General features: G+C 40.8%; 1 protein-coding gene across 10 annotated transcripts in view; it reads right to left on the bottom strand.

Moving 5' to 3' along the window:
* BTRC (beta-transducin repeat containing E3 ubiquitin protein ligase) overlaps positions 1–27,872 on the bottom strand; it is a 123,227-nt gene that overhangs the window by 47,266 nt on the left and 48,089 nt on the right. For 5 of the 10 annotated variants that reach the window (XR_014157048.1, XM_081863984.1, XM_081863988.1 and 2 more), the window contains 2 exons: positions 20,284–20,361; positions 11,140–11,229 (listed from right to left, as the gene is read on the bottom strand). The exons of 1 other annotated variant lie outside the window; for it this stretch is intronic. Coding sequence is in view for 8 of the 9 variants with exons in the window: in XM_081863984.1 (XP_081720110.1) it covers positions 11,140–11,229; positions 20,284–20,361 (168 nt within the window). In the remaining variant the exon portion in view is untranslated. Of the gene's footprint in view, positions 1–11,139; positions 11,230–20,283; positions 20,362–27,872 lie in introns of those variants that run through there. 4 more of the 10 variants (XM_081863987.1, XM_081863989.1, XM_081863991.1 and 1 more) reach the window with 2 other exon arrangements.

The raw sequence follows: 27,872 nt of genomic DNA, 5'->3' as shown, positions 1-27,872 counted from the left end.
ATCTAGTCTTTGTTTGTTGTAAGTCTCCAACCTTAGGAATACCTTTGCATTCTTAATACCTTTAACCTTTTGAAGACAGTCAGTTTCTTAGACAGTATTTAGTAATGGTCTCCTGCATCAAGGACAAATGCTTCATTTGAGCAGTTAAGACTAGGCCAATTGAGTACACAACTGGTTGGCATTTAAGGACTTTGTGAAGGAGGGGTCCTGTTTTGCTTTTATCTCAGTACTTCCAGGTAGCGCACAATGCTCAACAAATCAAACAGAAGTTGCGTGCAAACCAGAGGAGGCAACCACACATTTACTGTGTTGCATAAAGTTTCAGTTCATTGTCCACAATTAGCACAGTTGCTTGAAAAATCACCACGTACTGCTGTTGTGCCAATACAGAAAGAGAATGTGCAAATTTAGCAGATACAGAAAAGCAACACTATGTGTGTGGGGGGAGGATAAATGCTCTCTCTGTGTGTGCATGCGCACACAAGAGACAACAAGAGGACCACTTTAATGCTTAATTATGGATGTGGGTTAAAATGCTGGTTGTTTGATTTCTTAAAAGAGTATTAAACGTTTCTGTGCTTTTCTCCTCTTCCGCAACGCCATCCTCTCAGTATTGTCCTTTGCCTTCTCTGCTTCCTTCAAACCTCACTCATAAAGAGGACCTGGACAGGAAGTTATTAAACTTCAATCCTCAACGCATCTTCTGCACACTTTGCAAGGCTGAACTTTTCACCCACAGCCTACATTTCTATGACACCCTTTAGCACAGCCATAGTGAGGAAAGGCACAGCAACTCAGACAGCAGGATAGTGCCACAATTCATCGCCAACCCCATTTGACACAAACAAACGGTGTGTCAGTCCTTTGAACGGGAAAGACTTATTATGAGGCAGCTGCCGAAAAGCAAGAGGGGCACATGGGCCAGGCTGCTACCGAATAATGACCCCTCTCTGGTTCAAATGTGAAATATACCAAAACTTTCAAAATCACATTTTCCCCACGACAGGAGTGGTCGCAGACACGAATGCTAGGGAGTAAGTGGCTTAGAGTATTCTAATAAACGCAGGCATTGTTTGCACAGCTCTGAGAAAAGGGTTCAAAACAAAGCTATGCTGCTGGTGGGCAAGCAGCAGAGAGCAGGATAATTTAAAGCGTGTGCTTTTCCCTTCCCCTTTGCAGGAGGCATGCCTGTCACTGCGCAGCTGTGCTGCCGGCGTCATCACTCCCTCTGTCTCCCGTCTTGCTAATTAAAAGGTTGATCACAGAACAATGCTCTTCTCATTAATTTCAGTGTTCCGATTGGGCAGGATCCCCGTTTGCTCCGCCTGATCTTTTCCATGCGGTTGAAGTTAATGTGACAGGAGTCCGAAGATGGATTACCTGCTGCCATATTGCCCATCGCCTCCAATCAGGAGCTATCTGTGTAAACTGATTGTTCTAATTTGCTCTCATTATTTTTACAATATCAGGAGAAAATAACGCACACAGCTCACTGTCAAAGCCATGAAAATCAGTCATTAGTTAAACCTAGACACTGAGTGGCTTTATTAGGACACTGCAGCTTATTGATGTGAAGCTCCAGCAAAGTAAGATAGCATTTTCTTTTCAAACGGAAAGAAAGAGGCTTCAGCTGAGAGGCAGTATTTATTAGACTAATTCCAGGAGCAGCAGAAAGCTTGCTGCCCTGACACAGTTAATTGGCATCTTGATGTGTACAGCAGATTAGGAACAATGAAAATGTTGCAGTTCGGGCATTAGGAAAGGCCATCCTGCAAATCTGAATGTGAATTTGCACACAATACCAAGGGCAGACAACTGTGTAACCTTCTGACCAGATTTAACACAAATGTGCTTTAAAATTGAAATATGGCAATCAATAAAACAGCCAACACAAAAACCCCTGCACTTCTGCAACTCAAAATATTAAGCAGTATCCTAGCACAACAAGGTACACAAGACACATCAATAACGTTCTACATTCTCAAGAGCTGCTCCCAAGGTCAGACATCTTGTTGTGAGTACCCAGCAGATTCTCTGAAGGTCAAAAGACTCTACAGCTTTACTTGATCGATAAGGCAGCAAGTTCAACCAGGACCTTCTGCAGAGATGGCTTTGTGCTGCTACCTGGTGCCTCAACAATACATGGAAAGAGACCTTCTCAGAGGTTAGAGGAGACTATAGTTCCACAGCAGTGCTGAGTGCTGATATAACTGACAGAAACTAGTGTTCAAAGCTTCCACAACCATATGACTAAATGAAGCATTTGTAAAGAAACAAAACAAGAATCCTTATATGCCAGGCACATCAGTTGCACTAACAGTCTTGTTCTGTGGCAGACAGGACATGAAAATGAATTCTATACAAATATCTAAATTAGCTCTTTGTAAAGGCTCCAACAGAACAGTTAGGATGCACAATATTTCACTAAAAAAGTTAAATCCAACCAGGGAAATTCAAAGTTAACGGTTCCAAATCTAAGCACAGCAACAAGCAACAAAAACACAAATTGGTGGATTCCAGAGAGAGAGAGAAAATCTCTCTTGGGCAGTTTTGACTCCTTTAGGGCACCGCCTCATTTTTAGTAGAACATAGCAATCTCTTGTGTTAACCATTATTTTTAATTTTAAGAAATAAGAAGGAAAAAAATCTGTCCTGGGCTTTTCTTTGTTGCTTTTGGCGAATTTCTTTTTTACAAGCCGTTTTGAGTTTTTCTACCATACGGGGTAAATCAGAGCAGTATGGTTCTCAGTACTGCTTGGCCCCTCCTCTCCTAATGGACTCCTCTTTAGAGAGGCTTTGCCAAGCTTTACTCCTCAGAATTCCTGCATGGAAAATGGTGCGCCATGCCACAGTCGGAGAAACGTGCTGATGGCACAAATTACAAGCCCCCAGCCGAATGCTCCAGCCCCCACCATTCGGGCAGATTTATGTGGGCTCTTGCCGACGTTATTACAAGTCAGAGTTTATTGGGAAATTGTTACATTATGCGGAGTGTCTAACAAATTGCTTATGCTGCTATAATTGGATTACAACAGCCGCTTGCTCCCACCGGTAAGATTAGGCAAGTAGGACTCCTGCCGATCTCTGAGCGTTAGCAGTAATTTTATTTGCCTTGCCTCTCTCTTTCCTAACAACATGCCTCTCTCCCTGCCAGCTGTCTGCTGAAAAGGCACAGGCTTGTTCCTTGGCCCTAACAATGCAATTACAGCCCTGCAGATCGCACTGTTTGTGCATTAACTACAGAGCCAAAACGAGGCGAATTGATCGTTTGACTTTTGGAGTGGTCACGTGATCCCTGTATGCGGGTGATCCGGCATGCATCAGCGGGCAATGCTGCAGTACATGCCTGATGAGGAACTTGCTTCTCATTATTACTCCTCCTAGGGACAAAGACACAAGAGCCTTTCTGAGCTGATCCAGACCCATGTAAACTTGCTCTCAACTTAGCCAAAGAGCGGATAAGGCTAGAACAGAGTTTCCCTTCCAAAATTCTTCCCTCAGATTTCTAGGTCTGGTGATGTTCCTGCAGCACACTAGGCCGTTATCCAAAAAGGTCATTCAGATGTTCCAGCTTGATGACTTATGCCCAGGAAGTGGATTTTTGCCACCATTTCATGAAATACGCCATTGTTCTCCCCACTTTACAGATAGGAAAACTAAGGCAACTAACGTCTCCACCCCCATCGTTCAGCCCAGACACTGAGGTCCAGCGCCAAGGGCCTTCTGGCGGTTCCCTCACTGCGAGAAGCGAAGTTACAGGGAACCGAGCAGAGGGCCTTCTCGGTAGTGGTCCTCGCCCTGTGGAACGCCCTCCCATCAGATGTCAAGGAAATAAACAACTATCTTACTTTTAAAAGACATCTGAAGGCAGCCCTGTTTAGGGAAGTTTTTAATGTTTAATGCTGTATTGTGTTTTTAATATTCGGTTGGAAGCTGCGCAGAGTGGCTGGGTAAACCCAGCCAGATGGGCGGGGTATAAATAATAAATAATAATAATAATTATATAACTTGTCCATGAATTCCACTGCAGAGCTGTGGTTTAAATCTACATCTGCAAGGTCAACAGGCGGTGTTCGGTTCAGAAGACCACAAATGGTACATTACCAATGAAACATGCATAAATATCGCCCTTTTAAATTATGCTTGCTTTCAGACATAAGTCATTAAATAGACACATGATCGTTGCACATGAGGATGTGTACAGTTTCTCCCTATGATCACCAAGGAAAATCTTGTCTGTGTCAAGTGACTCACAGATAACTGCATATTTTCCTAAGGGAGACAGAAGTGGGTTGAAGGAAGACTGAATCATGAGATTTTTTTATTTCTACCTCCAGTTCTATAAGGTTGAAAGCTTTAGCATGCCACTCTTTTGCTACTCATCTGTTAATTCAGTAGAACCATTAATGGCAAAAGTGGCTGGGTATCCCTAGCATTTAAGAGGTCCTTGGTTGAAAACAGGCTGGGGGAGGGTGCAATGGTTTGTAAAAATCACTGGAGTGGAGGTTGGGGGTGGAGAGAACGATTTCTACCCTGATTTATTTCATGATGAACCCAACATGTAAAGTAGCTTCCAAGAAAGGAGGAGGCTGAAATAAAGGCAACTGATATACAATGTGTGCATACTGGAGAGAGAAAAATGCCTGTTTACATGTAGTTTAGCACTCAAAAGAAACTCTGAACAGCTGAAATACCTTATAAATAGCTCAGACCCAGAGGAAGTGCAAACGTCTGCATTGTGAATTGTAGATCTTAATTACAGACAATGGCTGGTACAGCAAGTACTACAGGAGAAAAAAAACCCAGTGAAACAGTTGCACTGTTCATGGCTGGCAATAACTCTTCAGGAAAATATTTACTATCAATCAGTTATGAGAAAAGGGACTCCGTGCTCATAAAACAGCACGTTGCTTCTCATACCAGCACCATTTTGATTCAGCATAATCTGAATTTAAACGGCTTGTTTCCTGCGGATATAATTTTGGAAATAAATAAAACAAATCTTCTATCAAAATCTGGAGAATGTGGGAAGGGGAAAGGGAGGGGAGACGTGCACATTCTTTCTTCAGTCCCTTTGCAAATAACTCTGACTAGGGGTGGGGGAAGGGGGAGACTGTGAAAATGTAAAATATTCCAAATTAAGGCAAAATAGCCTCATACTTAGATTATGACCAACGTGCCACTGTAAAGAAACTGAAAAGCCTAACCCTTCGGATGATTTTAATTATGCTTCATGGAGGCAGAATACTTGTGGGTATTAAGTAAACTTCATCTTAGTTTTACATTAGTTATAACACTTTCTATTTCCATTTGAGAAATTATCTCCCAAAGATAAGTGTGTGTGTGTGTGTCAGAGAGAGAGAGAGAGAGAGAGAGAGAGAGAGAGAGAGATTGCATTCTTATTCCACAAGTTAAAGAACAATTTTGAGCCAAGTACAGCATCACGATGGAAATGCATCAGTTCCTGGAAGGCAGTATTAGGTTTGTTCAACTATAATTATAAAGGAAACATGAACCTGGGCACAATATTGACCATAGCAGAGTCAATATTGACCATAGCAGAAAAGCGGACCCCCCCCCCCCAGTACTGAACACAGAAAAGTCACAATAGATAAATGGTACTTCACTTAAGAAAAAAGGTTGGCAAGACACCTCCAGGGAGATCCCAACAAGACTGGTCAAGACCTTATGTGCACATTGAAGGGCCTGAACATTCTCAGGGTCCGAAAATCTCAGGAGCACTAAACTCAGAGTTTCACAAGCTAGTGTTTTTGATGTCAGGTTCACCTTCTAATATAGTCTACCTTCTGGCCACCCACCACCACCAGCCAACTATCTACTCATAGCAGGGGGTGTGGAGTCATGTGCACAAAGCCTGCTGCACGTGTTCAAAAGATCTGCGAAGTAGGAAACTAATTCAACACATGCATCAGAATGAATGACAGATCCAACTCCTCTGAAGGAAAGCAGCCCACCAGGAAAAAACTGCTGCGGCAAAGCAACTCCTTCCAGTTCATATAGGGATGGTGGAGCAAGTGGGAAAGCAGTGACTTCCTAAGATTCAATGCTAGAGAGCATTCAAATCATCCGTGTCTTGGATGATGAGGGGAAGGAAAAGGTCTACCTGTCTGAGAACCCCATCCCCTTTCTGGAACTTTTCATATCTGTCCAGGTGTTCTGCATCCCCAAAGTGGGACACTTCACTAGCAGGCATTTTTAGCTGTGTACCATTCTACCGGATAGCTAAAGTGATCACAGTCACCAATACGTAGCTTGAAGAGCCAAGCTTACTAAATAACAGAACAGCTGCTTGCCTGGCTGGCTTTCACTGAGCCAGTGAAAGCAACACCTTGCCTGTCCTTGAGCTCCAGTAAAAAGTTGTGAGGATGCCTTATCAAAGAAAGTTCGGCACAACAGCCAGTCCATACTGTTCTCAGGTGCTGAATTAGTAAGACAGAGAAGTCTGTTGAAACTAAATGAAAGGATCCTTTAAAGGAGACAGAGGAGTCTACAACCTGAAATTCATATCTCCTATAATCCTAGGAAACCAAAGACTGGCTCTAATGCCTGGTCTACCTTGTGTCTGATGGTAGTTATAATTTTAATACTGCCAACATGCTGAACGGCTTCTGCAGTTGACAGATGCATGCTGATGGTTAGATACCAGCTTAAACTCCATCTGAGATTTTATATCCCTTTTAAAAGATTTGGCAGACTGGGCTTGCAGATCATTACCAGCTATATAGCTACTTCATTCTTCTTTAAATCTTCTTAGAATCTTCCTATGTCAACAAGTGTCAGGCATTTACTATGGCTGCCTTCAGACAGCACTTTATTCCATTTTCCTTACCTGATAATTTTAGTGTTTTAGGTGATCTTTCACATGTCAATTCAGGAAATCTAGTGGAAGTTTAGCACTCATTTGCACGCAAAATGCTTCCAGAAAAAAATCTGTTTGCAACCCCATTAACCTGGATAATCACAGGAGTTTTGTACTGAAATTTCCCTGTGGTTTTCACTGCTGCTTATGTGATGAAATTTAGGGCAGTATTCTGGCACTCAGTTCTTTCCTGCCAGCTTCCTGGGTGAATCACAGGGGAACAGAAGAGTGCATGCACATAAAAAGTGGCGGCATGTTTGATGATGTCCACTGTTGTGTCACACCATGTTCACTGGTGTGAATGGAATTTAGTGTAACACGGCAGTATATGGAAAGCCACAGTTTCAGAACACAACAGTTAATGCAGTAACATTAGAAACGAGGACAGAAGTGCTAACATTGCAACCAGAAAAAAGTAATGCAACAATCTCCACATCTAAATGTACCCTACACAGTTTTTTAAAAATGCACTCTTTTGGGCCAGTTTTGAATATTCATTTTGGAAAGGCAGAGTGATGTTGAGGGCTACAAAAGGGAACAGATTCCTCTGTACAAAGGGAGGCCCACAAGAACTTTAAGTTTCAATTTATGCCCACTGAATTTCACCTATAAAGCAAACTAGTGATATATTCACAGATACTACAATATTGAATCTCTGCAAAGTGGTTTGTTTAGTCTTCAGGATATTTGGCAATGCATATCTCATGTCAACTCCACTTTCAAAAGGTTTTGAACTAGTAATGCAGTTCTTGTCTATACACACCATCATGAGAAATATCTATTTCCTATGAGAGTTCAATGCTTCCCCACACATTTTAAGAACACCACTCCCAGCAATACACAAATATGCAAAATATGTGCCCAAGAATAAACACTCTGGTGCAGCAGTGCTTGGAAGGACCATATCTTTTATCAGATACGAGGATTCATTACCTAATTTTTGTCTCCGGCTTTCTTCTCATAGATGTTTGTCAAGATCCCAGGGGAAATTAACAGAGTTCTAATTTTTGTGGGCGACCATTTTGAGGGCACACCTTTAATTAAAGGTGCTACAAACTACTTTTAGTAAGTGCAGCTCCCTTGTGATTTCCTGCCAGCCACACACAACTTCTGGTCAAACGAATGAGATCTGCGTAGAAGAAAAGTTTACTGCGAGAGGAAGCGCATGCAGGGAAAACTCTGCCAAGCTATTTTATAATTTCAGGCTGAGAATTTGAAACCAAGAACCTGAAGGGGGTTTCCAAGAAGACAGCTATATGCTTGCAGAAAAAGGGGGGAGGGAGAAACACCCATTTGTAGAAAAATAAGTGTGCCGCTTGGGCTTGCTGATCGGAGGTTCGGATCCCTGCAATGGGGTGAGCTCCCATTGCTCGGTCCCTGCTCCTGCCAACCTAGCAACTGGAAAGCATGCAGTGCAAGTAGATAAATAGGTACCGCTCCGGCGGGAAGGTAAACGGCATTTCCGTGCGCTGCTCTGGTTTTGCCAGAAGCAGTTTAGTCATGCTGGCCACATGACCCGGAAAAACTGCCTGTGGAAGCGGACGAACGCTGGCTCCCTCAGCCTGTAAAGCGAGATGAGCGCCGCAACCCCAGAGTCATTCGCGACTGGACTAAATTGTCAGGGGTCCCTTTACCCTTTACCTTTCAAGTAAGAATCAAGGCATCAGTTTGGATACAACACTACACAAAATGCTTCTCAACTAAGAAGATGCATTTGCATTACAGAGCTGATGTCCCCCATCTGCCATAGAAGGACTGGACATTGTCGTATTTTTCAGAGTATTAGGAAAAAGACAACCACAAGGCCTCCACCCCCCCCAAAATTATGAGCCTGAACTCTGACCCTGTATCATCACATTTTAATTGCTCAACTGGACTCATACAGCACATGGAACAGGGACTGTAGAGACTTGGGCTCCACCAACATTTCCCGAGTCTTACTGCAAAAGTCCCACCATACCACTACATCACCTAGCTGCACCCTAAGCTACGCTCTTTGCACTTACTTGCTTGATAAGTATGTCATGGCTTGCACACTCTTCCCTCATTCTACTGTGGACACGAGGAGGACACTGGAAATTTTTGTTACTGTTTTATGTTAACCACAGTTTATGAATCATCTGAACCCTAAACTGTGGTTAATCTTAAACTGCTGATCAGCAGAAATAAGCCAGCTTCACAAACTACTGGTTGTGCTTTCAGTATTGTGAGTCCAATTCTGAGGAGCTCCCTCCAAGCTGAAATAAGGCAGCCTGCTCTCTGATGCTTGGTAAACATTTTATGGTTGGTAAAGACTTTCAGCAGGCTCCCCCCCCCCGAATCTTATGGTTTATTTTAACTATTTTTATGCTGTATCCCTCCATAACATCTATTGTACACAATACAACTACAGTATTAAACTATGTATAAATTATTAGAACTAGAAAAATAATAATAAATAAGCCAAAGTTAAAATTAACCACAGCTTCACAGAGGTTAGGCAACAAGGCGAGCTGTGGTTAATCTAAAACAGAAGCAAAAACCTTCCAAACTCTTCCTTGTAGCTGCCCCTGAGGAGGAGAGGGAGAAAGCAAGCATAAGGCCTGCTGAGGTTTGCTACCACAATACTAAACTATGGCTTAGTCTTTTGTCTGACCAGCTCGCTGAAGCTCCTACCACACTGAGCTGCAAACTATGCAAAAGCATACAGAGACATGCACAATTGTACAGAGGGTGTGACGCCATACAGCTTGGTCCTCTAGAGTAACATTATGTATACTACTGAATGCCAAAATTCCAACAGAGGTATCTATCTGGCCTTAGGGAGAATTTCATTCTGTCTGGGGTTAAGCAAGCTTCCCACAGAGTTATGCACACTGAGCGATTTGCTCAGACTGCTCACACATTGGCACCATACATAAATGGATGTTGGATTCTGTAGATTGACACACTTGAGGAGAAACGTTGTATGCGACAGGCAGTTTTACAGAAAGGTGGAGAAAATTTGCATGGCATTACTGTCTGCCAAAGGGATTATTTTTTATATTTGAGTAAAGTTAAAGAAAGGTTTCTTGGATATGGCATCAATCTAGAGCAAGAATACATATTCTGGGGGGAAGGCATTACAGGAAGAAATCCCAAGGAATGAGGAGGGAGAAGAGGGCAATCATTTCTCTACCAGCCATTTTGTTGGGGGTGGGAAGAGGAGGGGGAGAGATGCTGCAAAAGCGCCAGCTGGTTTTGCTAACAGATGGCTGCATGCACTGATCTGTCCTGCAGGGCTATCCTGAACTTCCTTCCAATGGAAACATGAAGCTTAAGCAAGGCTAAACATGCCCTTTTTATATATACTGTATCGTGGCTGGAATGTTTTCCAGTCATTCACAATCCCTCAGACACGGTTCTTATTTTATGGGAGTTATATTTAGTTGCAGGGGAAGCCAAAGACAGGATGCACATTTCCCTGAGAATGTCTCTTTTGATGTGGCAATGCAAAAGGGAACATACCCAAACCACCATCCCTTGGAAAGTGCTTTGTTTTAAAATCAGATGCTTCTTCAACACTGCCCTTCTAACCCACTGACAATGTCTCTGTATGTGAATCAAATCCCCCACCTCGGCTCCAGTTGTGTCACTTGAGACAGTGGCCAGCAGGGGGGGTATGAGAATATCATATGCTCCCTGTCTAAAATTGCAGGGGCTTAAATTCAGAAAGGAGGCAGGATTGCAGCCCTACAATCTGAATGCCCATTCAGCTGCCTCTCTCTGCTGGAAGCAAACATGGACAACTTGTTTGGACAAAGACAGCATAAAAATAAATAAACCACCAGTTGGAGGTGCAACAGTTGAGTCGTGCATTTCTCATATTTACATGGCTATTGCTAAGATACATTTGGCACATTTTTTGTTTAAAAGGGCCCAACAAATCATAAGATTAAAAAAAAAAACCACTAGGATTTTCAACTCTCATTTCTAAATTTTCACCATATTATCACCCTAATTTCAAAAACTAATTATTATTATTATAATTATTATATTTATTTATATCTCACCTTTTTCCTTTACAGGCAGGGAACTAATGAGGCAGGGATTCTTAGGATTAAAACAAAAAAATGTGCATTACCGATAAAGGACTACATAAGTTCCCATAAGACCCTATGGACTCAATTAGGTTTACACGGATAAATTCAGAAAGCACAGTATTAAATTGCCTCTCCAATGAAGAGAGAACTTGCAGCTTATTGACCTGGTACAAGAATGACAGTTGCAGCTTTACTTACCTTGGCCACACAGTTTTCAGTCTTCATAGCAGTGCTCCCTAAGCAAACTGCTTCCTGGTTGATGCAGAGCCTGGCACAGCTATTATAGGTCTGTGAAGAAAAAACGAAATAATGGTTTGGATAATGGAACTGTATTTGTTCTAAAGGTAAGGTGTTTCATGTATTTAGAGCAGCTAATTGCATTCATGGGCTTCTACTTTTAAAGCAGACAGCCTGCATTATATAGTCATACAGAGATATCATACACAATGGTCAAGTCTAAACAAAATAAAAAAATTCCTTCCAGTAGCACCTTAAAGACCAACTGAGTTAGTTCTAGGTATGAGCTTTCGTGTGCATGCACACTTCTTCAGATACACATCTATCTGAAGAAGTGTGCATGCACACGAAAGCTCATACCTAGAACTAACTCAGTTGGTCTTTAAGGTGCTACTGGAAGGAATTTTTTTATTTTGTTTTGACCATGGCAGACCAACACGGCTACCTATCTGTAACTGGAACAATGGTCAAGTCTGCCCTACAGGGATTTGGACTGCTTAAATCAAGAGCCTTACATTTCAAGGACCATGAAAAAAAATGCACCTCCAAGTTCTTAAATTAAGAAATCTAGGGGCGGGGCGGGGGGGGGGGGAATATTCCAACTCCAAACTCTTCTACAGCAGTGGTTTAAAGCAGAGACCCAACCTCCCCCACCACCTGCAAAAGCTCATTTTGTCAATTGTTAAAATGTGGGGTAGGTGGTAACACTCTGTTCTCCACAAGGTTATTATTTTCCTGGGGAACCGAAGCTATTATTTACTTAATTTCTACAAAGGTGTACATTCCAAGAGTATTTCAATGTGGTTTACAGAAAACTAAAACACACAATGGAGCACAAATCTAAATAAAAACCAAAAAAGCAAAAGATCCTCTATGCATTCCATCCCAAAAAACCCAGCAGCAACAAGAAGCAAAAGTGTTTTTAATATTCCTGTGAAGGAGCAAAAATTCAAAGCATGAGGAAGGGTGCTCCATAGTGGATTTGGCTCATTCCTATTTCACTTTGGACAAAACAAAGCGCTGCCACGTAAACTTTTCTGCTTCTGGGCTCAATGATTCTTGAGGAAGCTTGAACAACTGCTTATTTATTTACTTACTGCATTTGTATGGCTGCCCAATAACATACGTTGTCCAAGCAGCTCACATAAATTTAAAAAATAAAATAAAATATTAAGAATAAAATGTAAAATAATAAAAGTAGCATAAAAAACCTGCTTCTCAAAGAGAAACAATAAAGCATGGATCCTAAGACTGAGATGGCCAGACTGAACAACTTGTGTTTTTTTTTAATGGCCTGGATGCATAAAAAGGCTTTAACCTATTGCCAAAAAGGCTGCAAGGCTGACACCAAGCAAGGCTCTTTATAAAGCATGTTCCATAATTGGGTGCCACCACTGAGAAGACCCTCTTCCTAATAACTGTCTGCCTCATCGGGTAGGTAGGTATATATACAGAACAAGGAGATCTTCCGAATAACCTGACCCCAAGCTCTTTGTGGTTTTGTAAAATTTAAGGGTAGCATCTCTATGAGAGAGTATGTCATACAGATAATATTGCGTTTTCAGCCACAGTCACAGAGGAATAGACACGTAATTTGTTCTTCGAATATGCCCACATATGTTGAAGCAGGCAATATCTTGTGCATCCCCTTCTGTGTGAAAGCTTAGGAAGAATGCCTCTACTAAGATGCAAGCCACAGTGTTTAAAAAGGCATAAAAACATTTTCATTAAATCTGCTGCCCAATTAATCAGGGGCACCTTTTAAATTGATTAGAAGGTTTCAATTTTTCATCACCGAAACACTGCCACCCCTGTCATTACCTCATGTTGAATTCCTTTGTGAGATTCACAAAGCATTGTTACATTATTGATCATTCTACAGAAGTCCAAACTCCGTGTTTTGGCTATAAAAGGATTTCTGTTTCAATTCTAGCTCAGAAACCCGAACTGTCCAAGCATCTCCTCCCCAATCACCAAGAGAGGCCATTTCTAGGCCACAGGAAGCACTGTTTGAAATGGCAGCCAGATACTGAGCCAGAGGCAGATAGCTTTGCGTTGGAGTGCTTTAATACGGTTTTATACTGCATATAAAGAATGCAAGCATAAACCAGTTTGTTGAAAACTACCCTTTTGGTGAAAGCTGGCTATAATTCTGAACAAGTTTTCAATTTTCACACTGCTGCTAGGGTAAAACATTTTAAAGAGTTTAATTTTTACAGTGGCTTCAATGACACAGGATTATCCAACAAAGTAATGGCTAATCAATAGAGGGTTTAGTTGTCAGGTGAAACATATAACACACTAAAAGGGATTGATTGCTAGGCTCCTCCTTATTTACTGGAAGGTATATATTTAAAATGACACAAACTTGTTACCAAGCCACATTCCTTTAACCTTGCAAAAGCTGTTTGAGATGAGTGTTAAGCAGCCTATAGCAACACACTAATGGGAAAAAAATATCTACCGACGTATGACCGCTTCAAATCATGTCAGGAGCAGAAATGCAATGAGAGGAGCATTTGAGAGGATGCAAAGCAGCATCTATCGCCAGACAAAGGTCCAAATTACCACCTGCCGATGCTGCTATGGATGTGGAGTGACTGTCTGGAGTACCACTTAAAAATTACATGAAGTGTAAAACATTGTCTTTTCATAATCTGTGGGGGAAATCAGAATATTTTGAGGTGGTCTGAGGTGGTAAGGAGGGAGTATCTAAAATACAGAAACAATAAGCAAAGTATGAAATGGGTCTGTCTTCTTTTCAATAAACACTGTAATGCTTGGCCAACCTTCTCTCTGCAGCCATAAAGACTAAAAATTTACCTGTTTTAAACTAGCAGAAACTGCTTCATATCTATGTTCCATAGTAGCGCAGGGTATATTAACAACTCTGTATCTCTTTGACTGACGAACATCTTAAGGTCTCACATTTTTAGGTTATGCCCAAAGGTACAAAGGACGAACATGACCAACACACACATTGTATCACAACATTCAGAGGACGGGAATTGGTGCAGCTCTCTGCTGAATGCATTTACCAAGCCCAGGGTTGGTTCCTATGCAATGAATAAAATGGTCCACAGGTCCTTCCAATGTCAGGATCAAGTGGGCCTACTCTTAATCCTTTGAATCCCTGAGGGCTTCCAAGTTTTCCATCTATACCAATGGATGGCTTTTGCCATTGCATGGTCTAAATAAAAAGTTATTTCACAATTCATCCAAAAGATCTCATCTTTCAGCACACCAGCACTTTAATTGGAGAATCTAAATGTTCAATAAGATTTCTTTCCCACCCCTGTAGTCAATAATTACATGATTTATCAGAGAAAGATATTATTGTAGTAAAAACACAACAACGAAATCCAAGAGCACAATCTTCCCCCAAGTCATTTCCAGAGACAAGATTATTAAACTCTTTTTTTCATTGTTCAAACAAGGGCTTTTGCAGCAAAGCGCCAATTGCCAAATGGTAAGAAAATAGTTATTAGACTCTGAAGAATTCAGTGGAAGTGGGAAGTTATACGAACAAATCACTCTTGCAGATTCAGAAAGATCGCTTTCATCTCACTTACAGGGCCTTATGAGACCTCCATTAATTACCCTTAAGGTCTTTCACACAGACTATTTTTTAAAAAGGCAATTTATTTATTTATTTCCAATGAGGTGCTTCTTCCGAAAGTATTAAATAATGCCTGCAAATTTAAAAGCGTTTTTATAAATAGGTAATTAAATAAAAGGAAGATGAGAATTAAGTCAAGCTGCAGAGCATTACCCAGAATCCACTGTGATTATCGTTTCTATATTTAAAGTAAAATGTCTAGTCTCTGTTGCTCGGAATGCTTGTGGGAAGAGGAAAAGATCTCTGCAGGAAGTCAGCAAGAAAAAATATAGACTAGCCAAGCCAAAACCAAGAACATTTACAGAAACGTCCCCAAAGCTCAGTTTGTCATATTGCAATTACACCTTGCCTACTGTGGAGCCAGAGTCCCTAATTTTGCCACTAGAGGGAAGAATTGTCTTGACACATGGTGATGGCAAATGGGGAATGGGTTTTCCTGAGCAATTTCCATAACAATGCTCCCTTGGCTGTATGTACCTTCTAATTACTCAGTACAATTAAAATGACTAACCTAAAAACAATTGGGGGGAGGAAATGCTCAGCCCATTTCCAACATTTGTGTCCTCTTTTATCAATCAAAACAAGGAGAAGGACAATGCTACTTTGTGTCCCATTCCCGAGCCACTGAAACTTATTCAGTAAAACAATATTGACAAAAGCAAGGAGTACTGAATTGCTTGTAAAACAAAAACTGAAACAGGGAAAAAAAATCCAAACAAAAGAGAAATGTCATGGTATTTAGCCATCTGGTAGCAGCTTGAAAACAAATTGTCCTCCAAAGAGCAGAAATACAGTATGCTTTCTCTCAGTTCACTGGCTTATGAATATAGCTCCCCCTCCTGCCTTTCCCCCTAAAGTAGATAAGCTAATGCTGGATGCAAGTGGCTTCCGCAAACTTTTTACGCTTATACCCCATTATTCAAAGGTCGCCCTAGCCAACTGGGCTAACTGCATCTTTCCCCCCAAAGGGCTACTGTATATGTAGCACCTCTTTAAAATGCTTTAGATTTTCTGCCTGCCAATGAAAAGTTTGCCTTGTGGTGGCTGATCTTGCAAGGCTTAAATCCTTCATTTTATAAGGCTAGTCATTAAAAGGGAAGATGGCAGGCAAGTCAGTCATTTTTCTTCCCCATTGACAATTGGTGACATTTCTCCAGCAGTGCACAAGGTGTTGAAAACCTGGCAGCTGTTACCTCCTGGGACGGAGCTCCTTTTTTATCCTCCTCTTGACAGCTTAACTCAATGGGTCAGCACCTTTCAAGACTGCAAAGTATCAGTGAAGTGGATGGCCAGAGTTGAATTACTGCACCCTTCCTAATCAATGTAAACCCTCACTGCAGGTGAAACTCTTCATCTATAGAGGTGCATGGGGGAGGAAAATGTAATGCCCTGAGCCAGATGGGTTTCATCTTGTGGTTTTTTTGTGGTTGTTTTTTAAAAGAAAGGAACAAGCTAACAAGGGGACAGCTACTTTGTCAGCTTCTTGGCCTCTCTCATGGCTCCGAGGCCCCAGGGTTCCAGCCACACAAGAGAAAAGAATTCAGCATACACGTAAACACTTAAAGAAATATAACTAGGGAGATGGCAACATGCTGTTTTCAAAGACTTGAGAGTCCTGCTCAGAGCTTTATTTATCACTACCCACGTTCATTGGCCTGTAAGTGGACACGGAAACAAAAGGTCAGGACAATAGACAACGCAAGCAATTTACTCCTTTACGGGGGAATGCAGAAATGCCGCACATCTGACAGACCCGATTAGCATTGAAACAGGGACAGGGGGCAACCACAGAGTTTTTAGGCTGCAAGACAACATTTCTGCTGAACAGGCAAGGATTTCTGCACAAGTGACATTTGGGATAATAATAGTGGATAGGAAAACACAAAAGCAAATTATAAGCACATTTGAAATAACTATTCCTCCTTTATACTGGGTCGCTTTTTCCTAACAAGCATTCAAGATTGATACAAATTACAGCTTAGACACCAACTCTTTTCCTCACACAAACATCTACAGCCTACTCTACAGTAACTAGGAAGTGATGTTCCTTTACTTTTGCCTCTCTTTTGCTCTGGCTTGCCCATACTTTTAAGCATCCTGCAGCACAAAATGCCAGAGGCTTTGTATGTCCTCCCCAACCTCTAAATGTTGCAGCTCTGTATCAAATTGCTGAAGGAAGAGTTCATGAAAATGCTGGGTGGCTGGGACGGGGTGGGGTGGAAAAGGGTCTTGGGTGCCTCACTTTCCTTCCATCGGGAAGCTCTTAGGAGAGATGATCCCAATGAAAAGTGCAATGCACATCATTGCAATCCCGCTGCCGTCAGCACATCCCCATGGCACCTTTTGACACGATTTCCTCTCCACAGAGATCCACCCCCAACTCACCCCATAGAGCAAGTCTTGACAGCAAAAAGGCACTTCATTATTACCCCATTTGAGCACAGGAGAGAGAAGCTTTCTTTAAACAACCTGCATTGTGCCAATATTTTTAAAGACAGTAGGGTAATCAAGTTCAGGGCAGCTCCGGACAGCTGCCCTGTGACCTATGCCTGCTGACCCTTGCTATTCATCACTTTCCTTTGGAGGATGAGGGCAAGCTCCTGGGGAGTGACCACTACAATAGACAGATACAAGCCAACAATAATATGGTTCCTACAAAAACGAACGGGAAAACCCAGATGGCACTGCAATAAATTTACAGATCTTCATTCATGGCTCTGTTTAACACAACCAAAAGCCAAAAGGCTCAAAGGTCCCTGGGGAGCTTCCCTCTCATTGGTTTCTAAAAGCGATCTCTCTCTCTCTCTCTCTCTCTCTCTCTCTCTCTCTCTCTCTCTCTCTCTGCTACTAAGCCCCAACTCTTCAGAAATGGAGACGAAGCCCTTAAAATAACAAATGCCTGACCTAATCAATCTACTATTCGGATCCAACACTAAATGATGGCTACTGAAAACTAATTACAGTTTTTGGCAAGAACGTTGAATTTAAAATGGAAACATACAGGTTAAAAAGGCACTGAAGCATTTGAGGGTCTGTTTTAAAAAGACTGCACACATGCACAAAACAGGAGTCAAACCAGGAGACTGATTCAATAATTCACACATTTATTTTTAAAATGAATCAGATTAGTCCCATGTGTGACCTGCCGGTCCATCTGTATTCACTGGACTTAATGGGCACTCTTTTCACACTAGCTTCAGTTTGAAGTATGAGAGAGATAAATTTAGTTTAATTTTCAACAGATCAAGCTATCCATTTTCCAAATGGACCATCTGGATCAGCCTATTAAAATTAATTTATAACTTAGCAGTGAGAAAATTCGTTTGTTAGCTTAAACATAGTTGCCAAAAACTTTGTCCCCTTGTCATGGTTTTCCAAGGCTGCAAACACACATCCACACAACCTCCCCCACCCACGGCCCCCCAGCATTCAATTTCCCCCCAAGTCTTTCTTCACAGAATACATGCTAATAAGACTTAATTATATTTACTTCTCTAAACAGTACATGGCTTTAAACTAGGTTATGTTTCTCTCTGCTGGCTTCGTCCATGCACTGGCGGAGGAAGAGAAGTGTGGGAGAAGCACACTGTCCCCGGCAGTGTGATCCTGGTGGGTGCCATTGCAGCTGCCCCCCTGCCTGTGCTGGGCACCATGCCCCCGCAGGCGACATGCCACACCCTCAGGATGCACGCCAGCCCCGCCCCTGCCTGCTCTCCGCCCCCCCGGTGCCGGAACATGAAGCTCCGCCACTGCTTCTATGCAAGAGTAATGGGAAGTGGTCAAAGGTACCCACTAAACATTTGAAGTACATGACTTCCCCTAAAGTACATGACTTCCCGTAAAGATTCCTGGAAACTTTAGCTGTAGCTCTGTATGAGGTCAGCTACAGTTCCCAAGATTATTTGGGAGAAGTCTTACACTTTAAATGCATGGAGCCAAAATAAAGGCCACCATAGGTTACACCTCCATGTGGAAATGTGTTTTCATTCTGCAATGCATAATAAGCAGTGCTGTATACTTGCCATGTGTACATAGATCAAGCAGATGATGCTTGCAAAAGTTCTCTAACCCATGTACTTGCAGATCACATACTGATGCTGTCCTTTCATGAGTGAGAATGACTGTTGTGAATTTTAGGGTCATTTTACTAAATAAAAGGAAAATAGGAAGTTTAAGGAGTGGCTGGATGTCCAGCCTTATTTCCCCCTCCCCCCACAACAACAAATTTGCCCCCTCCTGAGCAAAGGAGAAGATAATATACATTTGCATTCAAAGAAGAAAATAGAACTGTTTTTTAGAAAAGAAACACATTGCTTTCTCGATTCCTTCTAGGTCCCTATGGGACTATCCAGACAGGGAATTTATTTACCAACGGGATATTGAGATATCACAAATGGATCAATGGCAACAGCTTTATCCTTTATGCAATATCACACACACAAAACCCCTTAATATTGGATCTTTCCCAGAAACGGAAAATCTAGATTAAAGGGAGGGTGGGATAGTGATATTGGTTGAAATGTTGATGCCAACAGTGTTGTGTGGATCCTGCAAAAATAAATAAATAAGAAAATGCATATCCGAGGAGCATTGATTTCACAAATACATGGCTGGAAGCATATCTGATCTCAAAGATATAGCCTGCAGGCCAATTTGGACTGACTTTGCTTTTCCAATGAATTCAGCCAAGTAATACCTCTTCTTTATTTACTGTCCAAGAAAATCTCAGCTGCACCCTGTTGATGCCAGCTACCAGGCCTCACTAACCAGAATGCTACTGTCTGCAAACTGGTAACAGCAGCTGAAGGTTAAGACTATGGCATAAACCATCAATAACCCTTGTGTGTAAGGGAGTGCATCTAAATTCCAAGAATCGCTTTTTAAATTAGCAGCCAATTCTGTATTAACTGAAAAGCCTATTAGCTCACCTTTCTTCTGTTCTGGTTCAAGTTTAGATTAGGAATATAACTGAAGGTTTGTTCCTTTAGTTATGGCCACACACATAAGAATCAAGGCCTATTGGTCTGAAAACTTGCCTGATAGCAATACAAACTTGCTATTCCCCAAGATGTCAAGGGTGGTTGCAGAATACGTGGATCACTTGTACAGCACATGACAAGGAATTCAGTATCCATGCATTACTAGCACAGCAAAGAATCACACCACCTGCTTGACCCACAAGATTGCTCTCTAAGGCACATTACTGGAACAATGTACGATACATAAGAAAGTAAGCTTGCATACTGCTCTGGAAAGATGTGAATTAGCTCCAAGGTGCCTTCCAAAGAATAGCTGTTATAACTTGAAAACTTATATACTCTTTCAGGAAAGAGAGAGGGAGGGAGGGAGGGAGGGAGGGAGGGAAAAATAATAATAATTCCTTTATGTGTTTTGGATCTTTCCAAGTTGCAAGGGATGTCAAAGGTCTCTAGGTCATTCAAGTAAAGGGGCTGGGTGGGTTTTGCACACCTAAATTCAGTGCATACCTGCCTGAGTGCATTCTTCTCGGGAATGATCTTCCTGGGGGGCTCGTCATTGCTACAGTCTTCTCTCTCAGATGAATTCTATGCAGACGAGAGGGGAAAAGGTGGAAATCATTAATTCAGATATTTTCCTTTCAACACTGATCTAAGAAAGCAAAAAATCTGATGTTTTCAGCAACATTACCTATGAGTTTTCACTTCCTTTGAATTCTTTTTGTTAAGACGCGTCAATATTTTTTATTTTGTCTGGCACGCAATTGGATAAATTGGAATGAGTGTCTGCCATAGACATAGCCTGTGACATATCCAGTATCATGGAAAAGAGCAAGCCACCATAAACAGACCCTAGACATATTCCTTCATGACAGATACCCGTCTAATTAAACAAGACTTTCAAAATATTACAAAGTCAGATTTTTTGTATTCCCAGCATGTGTCCAAGCACTTCCATAATGCTGGATCTGAACACTTCTACATAACTAAAGTGGGATGCCCTGGCTTCCCACTATACTAGGGTTTAATACAATGGAATTACTTCCACTTCAATGACTTTGATAATGAACGTTAAGAACCTAAGAAGAGCCTGCTGAACATTCAACTTCATTGGATATCCATGACTTCCAATGTTATGGGAGAGGGAGAACAACTTTTTTCTATCTATTTATAAACTTCATGTCACTTTTCTATCTATTTATAAACTTCATGTCACCTCTTATTTGCCTTCTCTCTAAATTGGGAAATCCCAACTACCACAATCATTTTGGTTGCCTTTTTCTGAACCTTTTCCAACTCTACAAGGTCTTATTTCGTGTGAGGAAACTAGCACTGCACACAGTATTCCAAATGTGGCTGTACCATAGATTTGTATAACCACCTTATTTGATTTCAATTCCCTTCCTATTGCTCCCTAGCATTGAATTTGCCTTTTTCACAGCTGCTGCACACTGAGGTGAACATCTTCATTGAGATATCCACTAGGATCCCTCATTCCTGGTCAGCCACAGACAGATCCCCTGAGCATATATGTGAAATTATGAATCTTTTTTGCCCTGACTTTACACTTTGCATTGAACTGCGTTTTCCATTTTATTGACCATTCACTCAGTTTGGAGATGTCCTTTTGGAGCTCTTCACATTTTCTTTTTGTTTTAACAACCCTGAGCAATTTAGTATCATCAGCAAATTTGGCCACCTCTCTGTTCACTCCTAACTCTAGATCATTTATGATCAAGTTATAAACAGGTCCTAATACTTATCCTTAATGTTTCCATTAAGATCCAAAAGCCTGGACAAATAAAAATGTCTTCAGCCTTTATTTAAATGTATCAACTATGGGTGCCAACCAAATGTTGTTTAGGAAAAACAGACTACCTTGGAAGGTGGTGGGGTCTCCTTCACTGTAAGTTTTTAAAAAGGTGTTAGCTAGCCATCTATCAGGCATTCTTTAGTTGTGATTCCTGCACTGCAGGGGGTTGGACTAGAGTGATCCTTGAATCACTTCCACCTCTACAATTCTATTTTTCTGAGATTGTATAAATGGGCACAGTCACTAAGAATGACTTGTCACATGTCGTTGTCCTAACTGCCACGCCCACAGATAGGTCAGAAAGCAAGGCATCACCCATTGATCGTAATACATGGTTTGGGTAGTTATTTGGGAGACATTCCTTTAGGTACTTGAATCCAGAGTTGTTCCGGACTTTATATGCTAGCAACTGTATGTTACAAAATTAAGGATCACAATGTGAAAAAAATATTTTTATGGGACTTAGAAATGTAGCATGCAAACAGCTCCTGGAAGCAGTGACTTTGTGGAAAGACCCAAATTAGTCCTGTGAGTTGCAACCTAAATACTAAGAGGAACACAGAGGAACTCCAAAATACCATGCCACTGTTACAATATAGTTTAGCAAGCTGATATATTTGCTACGTACTGATACTAGCTGTTCCAGAAGCTCTTTTACAGTTGAAGACTTTGGTATAAATAATGTTATATAGGATATAAAAACAGACAGGATTTCTACCCAACAGTATTTTGGCTAACCCAAATGGTAAAGACTAAGTTACCATGAATAGAGTCTGGATAGGAAAGGGTAGACAAAGCACCATCCACTGTCTTGGTCAATCTACTTATAGAGTATGTTTTAAGGAATGATCTGAAACTGAAACAGACTGACTAATGATGAAGGACATAAATCCATGAAAAGGTTAAAATATGGGTGGGAAATATGGAATTATAACACAAGTAGAGAAGAAGAAAAAGTAAAACTAGTACATACATTATACTTTTAGGGTGGTACCTGAATACAGTACTAACAAGTGGCAGCACCAAGAATAATAACATATATTTGAAGCGCATGCTCCCTTTTTTCTCTCTCCTTCGCTTTCCTTCTAGGATAAATACATTACCAAATGCCATGGAATTCAACAGCCTTTATGTTGCCTGTCCCAACATGCTTCAAGTTTACCAATTTCTTCCTTGAAACTAAACAGCTAATTTGAAATCTTTGTTTTATTCATTATCTTTATAGGTGGCAAGACTAAGAGGTTGGCTGAACAAAGACCAGACAATGACTGCCAAGTGCATATGGTGGCTCACAGCTTGCCGTCGCCCCATTCTACTGCACCAACACAGCAGACTATTAAAAAGGAGCGCTGCTCATGCACTTTTGTCAGCAAGTTAAGTTACGCTTGGCAAAGGATGAAAACTGGAAAAGATTATGCTCCTTAAGCAGCAGCAAAGATGGAACCGATTGCTTGGAAACTGGAAATCTTGTTTCCATGTGGACAACAAACTTTAGAACACAGGAAATTCTTTGCAATCTTTAGATTCTGCTATGCATTTCAAAGGTGAAATAAATAAGTACATCTGCAGGCATCACTCCTCACTGAACTGCTCATCAGGTTTTCATAGCACTCTTTGGGGCCTAGGGTCTGGGCCCTTGGAAGCAAAAATTGGGAATTGCTGGTGCCCTCTATTTACCAATAAAGGAATGTTTTGAGTGAAATTCTAAAACTGTGAATACAGAATACAGCATCAAAGAAATCAAAACAGCAGTAAAATCACATGGGAGGGAGAAAGCAGAAGCCAGCCCACCCCAAAAGATGTGGGTGAAAACCCTGACAGCTCTTGATCGTACTAGATTGAATGCTTTCTTTTCACCAGGCTGCTCTCATTTGACAAATATTTTTACAAAAGCAAGATATGTGGAATCTCTCACACAAGCAGTACAATTTCAGGCATGAAGCACAAGGCACAATTAATCAGGTCTTTTTTGAGACCAGTTTACCTCATAGTATGTGCTCTGGTAATCTTCCCCCACATCTAGCACTCAGCAAGCCAACATTTCCAGAATGACAGCTCAACCCTTGAGCTCAACCCACATGGTATTGGTAGAAGGTAATGTCTGGAATTATCCCATGATCACCAAATGCTTATCAGAAAGACAGTGGGATTATGTGGGGCAGTGAAGAATGGAGGACACACAAAAAATCCCACAATAAAAATGCCTCCTATAAGCATTGGATATGTAACATAACTGTAAGGAAAGTCTGAAAAGAAGTATGCGCTTCTTTGGCCTCTCTTGTGAAACAACATTTCCATGGAACTTAATCATGATTCTAGTACAGAAAATTCTGGGAAAGCTGAGCATGTGAATGGGGTTTGAAATTCTTATCTTAACAGTTAGGCACACTTGAACTATCAGCAGCAAGGTAAAGATCACTTCTCTTTTACAATGCTAACAGGAGCATGTTTTTGAGACAATCCTATGTTCTAATCTTAGACAGTTAAGTGTCTAAAAGAGACCCTTGACAAATTCCATTTGTGTGAGAAGACTTGTAATTAACAGAATTCACTTGCATGGCAACATAGCTACCCCAACGCTCGGTACTACCCCTAAACCCAATACACAATTTATTAATATCAATGACATAGGAAACTCAGCGGCCACCCCTACCTAAAATGTCCTCATAGTCGCACTGAAGCAATTTAACTGTGATATTGCAACTTTCATGCCTATAAACCATCCAAACAAATGCTGGAATCAGATGCAATGGATGGATGAAAGCATTCCAAAGGACTATCAGCTGAACAGAACCACCTTTTAAGACAGCCCCTCATCTCACAACAGATATCACAATAACCATGCCAACTACGGAGATGCTTTTCTTCTTCTTCTTCTGAGGGTGGGAGGAGGAAAAGACTGTACTTGCCAGCACTAATTATAAAGCCATACAGATGCAGCACTTTTTCAAATGTCTATCTGTGTGTGAGAGAGGAACCATGTCTATGCAGAGAGCACTTTTTATGCTTTCAAATCCTTAATCCTGTTTGAAGCTGTCAGTGGGGGTTAATGGAAGCTTTGGATAGGAGAATTCCAATCTGGTTGGCAGATGGATAGGTTGGTTATAGCTGCATAACTATGTCTTGCCTGCAGGCACAATTCAGAACACTGTTAAAGCAATATAAAGTCGCTGTCAAGCTGAACCATTTGGATCAGTAGCAAGGAGAAATAATAATAAAAGGAGTTCATTTCTGGGCCTTGTGCGTTCATGCTAGTATGCAGAAACTGATTAATTGTCGTCGTGTGCTGGTCGGCTGTACCTCCAATTCCTACTTCTGGAGTAGATTTTGCATGTTAATATAATCATTCTCCCTCTTGAGACATTAGCAAATAATCAAATGAAAAACAGGATCATAATTTACTGAGATTCGGGCAATTCTCTATGCAAATTTGACTTGTTATTGCTGCTGCCTCGTTAATCTGAATGCCTTTGACAAACTCCTTTGATTTATGAACTCATGACAACTCCAATGTGTATATATTTTGCTAGATTGACATTATCATTAAGAGTGGGTGGACTGAGCTCACATGAATGGCTGATTTTATTCGCTGGTGTCGGCTGCTCAACAGCTGAGCATCTCCTTTGCACAAAGCCCCCAAGCGCAAGGCTCTTCCCATCTACCCATCCATTCATCATCTCGATGTTAATTGGCCCAGGCTTTAAGCAAATTTTCAACACGATTTAAAGGCATGATGACACTGATTACTGACCCTCTGCCATACGGTGCCTATTGATTAACCTGACAGAGATGATGAGCTTGAGGGAAACTAGGTGTGTGGAGACCTCAAAGGAAAAAATATATATTGTTTATGCAGGCAAAACACTTGTCATTATCCCAGAGGCCAGAATTGGTCTTTAAAACATCCTATTGCCTTTAAAACCTGCAACCAATAAGGAAAATTGCATGCTTGCTTTGGGGGGAGAAAAGCAGTTACAAATATCTTGTCATGTGCATTCCCTATTTTAGCAGAGCTTCTGGTGACAAACAAATCTCTTCCAAACAAGTAGGACTTATGCAAGCCAATGTATATGAATAGACAAGGATATCTGGAACAGGGGCAGAGGGAGATGAGAAGAGAAATGAAATGAAATGAGCTGGTAGGGATTAAACATGTATAGCCTGACATGAGCATTTCTGGTCTATAAAACTGAGACACAGAAGCAGCAGAGTCAGTTTGCAACTAATTCCGTAAGTACCTCAAGGACAATCTATAAGGTCAAACACAACATTCTAGGTACTTTGGCAGGCTGATGTTAGGTTTCCTGGTAGTCCAGGGGAGAGGTTTTTGTGCCCAAATTGGATTTCATAATCTTGTGGGACACTGCAGGGGGTAAGCAAGTAAGGGTTGAAAAAATTCATTTGAATTACTTTTGCGACTCTGCCACAGTATGGATTAAAGAGAAGGAGGGAAATAAATGCCAATCTAATGGTTGCAGGAGAGTAAAATTCCTATAGTCCCTTTCCAATAACCTTTGTAAGTGATAGATGAGTTCAAGAGCCTTGCAACTGTAAAGGGACCGTCAGCATCCCGATTTCATAAATGCAGTTTGTCAGATTATAAATCTCAGCTCCTTCAAAAAGCACTAGTATGAAAACTGACATAGCTCGTGCAAAAGAAAATGTAAACTTCTTTACAAAAATTATGGGCTCAACACCCAATTAAATCATTTAACAGACTCCATTCTCTCATCTCAAGAAAAATAACACACTTATGGCCAAAATACACCTTTTGCAATGTTAAGGTTTTGAAGATAAGAATCAGGAAGCAATGCCAAACAGAAACAAACCTCAGACTAGTTCACCAAACTATAGAGAATGGCTTGAGCCCTGAAGAACTGTGTCAATGATCTGCTCTCTGAACATTCAAACACACTGCAATAAACCAGCAATGCAAACTGCGTTTTCCTAGCTTTTAAGAAGTTTCATGTAACTGAAGATTTTATTTGTAAGAGGCTTATGTTTACACAAATATGGCAGTAATTTACATTATCATCAATTAAAGGGAGAGTGTGGGAATGTAAAAATCTTTACAGGTAGTCTCCCTAGTCATCTGATCCAGTGCTATAGGAAATGAGTTTGTTTCCTACAAATTAAAAATACAGGCACTCATGTGTCTTTTAAGGCAAGTATTAAAGAAACAAATAAGCAATTCCTATAAGGGTGGTGGGAAGGGGACAATATGAAACGGTACTTTTCTTACCATGCTGAAGCACAGTATTGACTTCATAATATAACCTATCTATTTATTATTTTGAGCCATATCTAAAAATGCTACAACAGCATGTGTCACTGCAGAGATGGGCATCAAAACTTCACCAAAACACAAAGCAAAGTCAATGGCCACTTCTTTTTCTTAATTTCAAATTATTCATTTATTGAAAAGATTACAGTTAAAATACTTCAGTATCATACAACGGCATGTATAAAAGCCCATGTGTATGAAAATGATAAAAGATTTTCAAAATCATCTAAGATTAATATAGCCAGATTCTTGTAAAATAAAAAGAAGCAACCTAGATTATTTTAAGAGCACTAAGTTTTATCTATTAAACAGAGTCTATGAAAGAAGGAAGTCTTCCTGGCTCATATTTATTTCCTAGGAATTTAAAAAGGAACAAAAGTGGTACATTTTAAAATATTCACAGTTTTGAACCTTAAAAGCTAGTTAACTAGTTCACTTCGATAGCATCTTATTTATACAAGTATATATCCAGAGAGTTTCTGAGTATAATTTTCCACATATTAAGTGAAGAACATTTGCTTCTGCTAATCAGGACATCTGGTTATTTTTATAACTCAGACATCTGCATTAAGCGGAGCTGTTTCTTAATTTTCCTAACAAGAAGTTAAGATTAGAACTACAGAAATGTTAAGGAATTGTTTGTGGGTTTTCTTTTTAAATACAGTATGTATTTTTATTACCTTTTTTGACTATACAGTTTTATGGCTAAAGGACATTGGACCATATTTACCAACACATTTTTAGAATAATAGGACAATAGGTAAACTGCAATACCAACCAAGAAATGTTTATAAGTTACTATCTATTGAAATCTCTATTTCTATTCTCTACATTGCTCATATGTTCTCCCCTACTGTGTTGTCGCTTCCACCCAAAGTTACTCTTTGAAGTTTTATGTAAATCCAGCTTTGGCCTTCTATAATTGCAAAATGTTGGAAGGTACAATTTGTGGGCTCCGCTTTAACTTGCAACAATGCTACATCAAAGAGGGAAACCAGGTCA

This window comes from Podarcis erhardii (assembly GCF_964252035.2).
Source record: "Podarcis erhardii genome assembly, chromosome: 5".
NCBI lineage: Eukaryota > Metazoa > Chordata > Lepidosauria > Squamata > Lacertidae > Podarcis > Podarcis erhardii.
The sequence above is the reverse complement of the archived record's forward strand: the minus strand, read 5'-3'. Positions and strand labels throughout refer to the sequence as shown.